The following is a 4,949-nucleotide window of genomic DNA, read 5'->3' on the forward strand; positions in this document are numbered from 1 at the left end:
GGTGTGTGTGTGTAGAGCACCAGGTGTGTGTGTGTGTGTGTGTGTGTGTGTGTGTGTGTGTGTGTGTGTGTGTGTGTGTGTGTGTGTGTGTGTGTGTGTGTAGGTCTGGTATGAGGATGAGCAGAGGTCCAGGCGCTCTCGCAGTTGCCCTTTCACTGACACAGGTGAGACGTCTTTTTTTTCTAGTTCATTTTCTTTCTGGTCTTGTTATCACAAGGTAAAGACTGAGCAGTTTAGCTCTGGAATGCTGATGTTTACTATGTGTCGATTCAAGATTTATTCCAAAGGAACGTATGGCAGAATGTGTCAGTGTCTGTGGGCCCGGGTCAGATGAACAACCTCCACCCAATGCTGTGGTGGAACCTGTCCGCACCCTGCAGGCTGGAGGGAGATGTGTGGCCCTGCAAGAAGGAGAGCAGCTGCAGGGAAATTAAGGGCTTTAGACAGCAGCTGTCAAATGGCTCGTGGAAACAAAACAGCAAGGGACAGTGGGTAAGAATCTTTTAAAATACTTATTATTGGTTTTAAGTCTATAAAAAGCTTAGCTCCTTCCTATGTTATTTACATGTTCACTAAATACACACAACATATTCTGTTAGTTATCATCTAAAGGTCTCCTCGCCATACCTAGAATCAGAAATCATTTTATGAACTCCTTCTGGTCTCTGGAAGTCTCTGCCACTTGTTAAAGGTCTACTGCAATTGTAATACCATCTTATCTAATGTGTCTTTATCTTATCTTTTTATGAGTATTTGCCTCTATTAATAAGCATGCTCTGTAAATAAACTTGACTTGTTCCCCTCAGTTTGAACATGTTTATTTTGTTTACTTTATTACTTATTCTTATCTCACAGTGCTTTAAGTTTGACAGAGCATTTATGATTGTGTCTTCTTTAGGAGAAAACAGGGGTGTTTGAAGAAATCAACCTGAAGCTCTCACCATGTGTGATGGTAAAGTATTCACAATTTCCCTCCCCAGTAATGTTATTACTTTACCAACGTTGAATAAATACTTTATTTAAATGTATTTGTGCAGGTGAAGGTAAAGGGAATGGATCGTGAGCTGGGTCCATTCTGTTTTGAAAACAGTGAGTCTGACACATTAATAATTACACAAACTGATGCTGGTTTGGACACATTTAGCTGAAATGCAGCACATGTTTCTCACGCTTTTTCTAAACAGGGTTTTACTTTGTACTACTTGCAGCTGACAGGTGGCACTGGAGTCTCCTGATTGTTGGTATCATGCTGCTCCTTTGCTTGACTGTGTTCATATCATCATATCTTCTCCGGCATGACTTTGTGAAGAGTACGTTCAAATCTTTGTTTCCTTTTTGCAATAAGTTTAATGAATTGAATACGGATGAATTCCAGGACATTTTTCATCCCTCCGATTCTAGTTTATGCAAAAATTGTATCAATTGTGCGTGGCACTGAAATTATAAATACCCTTTGGTGTATTTCTGATAAGCCCACTGATATTTTTACTTCTATCTTTATGTCTTTTATAGAATGGGTGTGGAGCTGGCATCATGGTGGATTTGTACAGAGTAAGTATTTTCTTCCTACTACTTTATTAAAAAGTAATTCAGTTGGAATGGAACAACTCTCTGATAGTTATCCTCTTGTTTTATTTCTCCAAAGTTGGCATGAAGTGTCATGTGGTGTTGCTGAGCCCCCCAGATGTGGATGACGGTGTTTCGGAGTCAGTGTGTCGGCTCGGCTCACAGCTCTCTAACCAGGGCTTCAGCGTGTCTGTGGACCAGTGGAGCAGGAAGGAGCAGTGCACTCTGGGGCCTCTGCCATGGCTATACTCCCAGCTGCTGGAGCTGAAAAGCCTGGGCGGCCGAGTTGTGATTGTGTTGACCCACAAAGCCTTAGAGCGAGTAAAAACATGGACCCACCAGAACCAAGGGGTTATCAAGATGAAGAGGGAAGACATGGGTTTTCCTCAGAAGTCTTCCCCTTACTCTGATGTGTTCACAGCCTCTCTGTGTCTCATCCAAGCGGACAAGCAGCTGGGCAGAGCTGCAGAACGTTTTGTTCTTGTGACATTTGACCCCAATTCAAGCATTGACAGGAGTCTACCAAAGCTTCTTCAGGGGCTGCGCCTGTTCCAGCTTCCCTCTCAGACCCAGGCATTCTTGTCTGAGCTTGCCGTAGCGGGGGCAGGGAAGGGATCAGATAAAGACATGGACAGGGTGGAAATGGAGGGCATCAGATGGATGGAGGTCAAAGTCTAAAGAAGGACCAATCTAGCAGAAGAAATCACACTGTAAATATGTTGAGTTGATAAAGAAACATGGAGACAAAGACCTTTTAGCACCCTTTAGCTATTTTTGTACATTATTGCTGCTCTGTGCATATGAAGCATGTGTTCATCCAAAGTGTGAGATGAACATATAGGACATTATTTAATAGCTGGCAATGATCTATTTGGTGTTATGCCATGAAATTGATAACAAATGTATTGTTATTGTTATTGATAACAAACCATCTCCCAAATGTTCAACTCTACATTTGTATGTTTTAGTCCCACCCTGTTTATCTTTTACAAAATATATGATATCCCAAGTAACTGCAGGAACATTACGTTTTTAGCAAATATAACTAAGGAAGGATTAACTTGTGTTTTTGTTGGGGACTATTTTCAACAGGACATTATGCTAGTGAACACCAGCAGGATATAGGACTGAATGTTCATTGTTATTAAGTGAAATGTTACAATGTGGGAGACCTGTGATTTCAATGTTTTGTGCCAAAGACTGTGGTCTACTACGGTAGAGGAATACGTTATCAGGTTTCGGCTACACCTACACACACTGCTTGTTTAAGGATTGAATCAATTGTTTTTTATAAGAAGAAACATGTAGAACATCCTCAGATCTATCCTTTAAGCTTCATAATGTTTAACCTCAAATGTAACAGACTTATCTTATCCATGTACTGTCCGTCTGTCAACAACACTGGTTTATAAATACATGTGCTTATTTTTGTGCATGGTGGATGACAGATTTTGATTGGCCATCTCCAGTCAAGGGCTGTGGATCTGATTGGTGCAATCTAGTGTCAGTTTAAAGACGCGGAGGAGCGCTTGTTAAAAGTGTTCACTACATCTCAGAGGGGCGGTGCTATGAGGCAACTCGATGTTCCGCCCACTCGGGATGTTTGGTTTATTTTTGGCATCAAACCACAAAGGAGTGTTGAAGTGTGATAACTTGTGTGTCAGTTGTATTCACCCTTTTTAAACTTTATTAAGACCGACAGAGTCAGTCGACGCACACAGAGGAGGTAAATAAACCCTTAACGCATGTCTTCAGTTTGTTTTGAGTACATCTTAATGGTTGCTGTGCTTTTACATAATATAAATGTAGCACTATTTAAGTATTATTATTATTATTAATTATTATTTCGAAATTGCAAAGTAAATCAGAGTGAAATGTGAAGCATTTAAGCAGTGAAGCTAACCTTTATTTATGGGCCAAGTCAGGTTGGAAACGTTTTGAAATGTTGTATGTTTTTTTCCCAAAACTTTGTCAATATATATGTTGTAGTTGTACCATATCTAAATTACACATATCTAGTAAAAATAACCATACGTTTGTATATATCGTATTTTCAGACTGTATTGGAATGTTCTTCCTCTACCAAAAATGGTCTCTACCGAAAAATAGTACACTGTAGTAAAAAAGCATTATATTAACCTTTCTTTGTAAAATGCATAATACTGATCATATTGATTCCAGAGTTGATGATTTGATTGTTAAAAATTGAGCACACATTAAACCAATCAGTATCATATAATTTTAGTTGATAAGTCAATATACTCAATTTTTTTACAAAACATCCACTGTTTCGGTAGTGACCACAGTATTTTGTTCTCAAGGTTGTATCATATTCCCTCAACCTTATTGCTTAATCTTAACTCATAACATGCTTTATGTTGAAGTGTGAATGTTTGATCCTACTGACCTAGAATCAGCACTTTATTAACAGGCTGAAATAGAGGGGGATGAGGCTAGAATGGGTGATCTGTTTGGTATTTTGAGCAAAACACTTCATAGACATGTTTTTTATATATCTGAGACCTATATGCCTACAAATAGTACAATAGGATACCTTTGAAGTAACACACTGATTTTCAGACTTTAAAACACATTTATTTCAAAACTATGGGATTTACCTGCTTACTTTTCCATTTTGTCACTACCGAAACGATCATGTCAATTACCGAAACGTAACCATATGTTTCGGTAGTGACGATTCTAGCTAAAATTGAGCATAGCAAAAGAATGCTAGCTAGTACTTGGCTAGCATACACGTTTTTGAAGAGGTTAACACGCATAAAAACATAATACTTTGCATAAAACTCCGAAAAAGTTTACTTAATTGAAGATAATACGTGTTCGGTAATGACAATTCTTAAGGTTACACGCCGATTTTCAGATTTTGGAACAGATTTATATCAAAAGTATGGAATATAGCTACTTGCAATTCAGCCATGAGGGACAGGGATGCAGTGTCGCTGCCGAGTCAAAAATGCAGGGGTGTTGCTAAAAACCAGGATCAGCCATTGGACTAAAACCCCTTGTGTTTCGGTAGTGACATGAAAACTGGGGACATGATTTTTTGACTATAGTTTTTTTATTAAAGAATTAAACCCACAATAAATCTAAATATTCCAACTTCTGTTTGAATGTAATCATAAAGATCTTCTAAATGCACCATTGAACAAAATACAATAAAAATGTTTTAAGTGTTATTTACGGAAATTGAAATGCATGTCAGGGTTGGGGACAGCTACTTCCCAATAGAAAGTACCCTATACATGATGTTTTTGTATATATTAAGCTTATCCCTATATAATTTAATGCCTTATGTTTAAATAGACCATAACATATTCTTAGTAAATATCTATGTCTGAATACTTAATTGTTTTGTTAAATAG

General features: G+C 38.2%; 1 protein-coding gene across 1 annotated transcript in view; it reads left to right on the forward strand.

Moving 5' to 3' along the window:
* The window catches only part of LOC104948484 (interleukin-17 receptor C-like), an 8,686-nt gene extending 4,035 nt beyond the window's left edge, over positions 1–4,651 (forward strand). The window contains exons 9-15 of the mRNA XM_010774686.1: positions 104–164; positions 275–492; positions 899–952; positions 1,038–1,089; positions 1,209–1,310; positions 1,513–1,551; positions 1,646–4,651. Coding sequence (XP_010772988.1) covers positions 104–164; positions 275–492; positions 899–952; positions 1,038–1,089; positions 1,209–1,310; positions 1,513–1,551; positions 1,646–2,244 — 1,125 coding nt within the window. The 3' untranslated portion in view covers positions 2,245–4,651. The remainder of the gene's footprint in view (positions 1–103; positions 165–274; positions 493–898; positions 953–1,037; positions 1,090–1,208; positions 1,311–1,512; positions 1,552–1,645) is intronic.
* Positions 4,652–4,949: the final 298 nt, after the last annotated feature.

This window comes from Notothenia coriiceps, unplaced genomic scaffold (assembly GCF_000735185.1).
Source record: "Notothenia coriiceps isolate Sejong01 unplaced genomic scaffold, NC01 NC01_scaffold00014395, whole genome shotgun sequence".
In the NCBI taxonomy this organism is placed as follows: domain Eukaryota; kingdom Metazoa; phylum Chordata; class Actinopteri; order Perciformes; family Nototheniidae; genus Notothenia; species Notothenia coriiceps.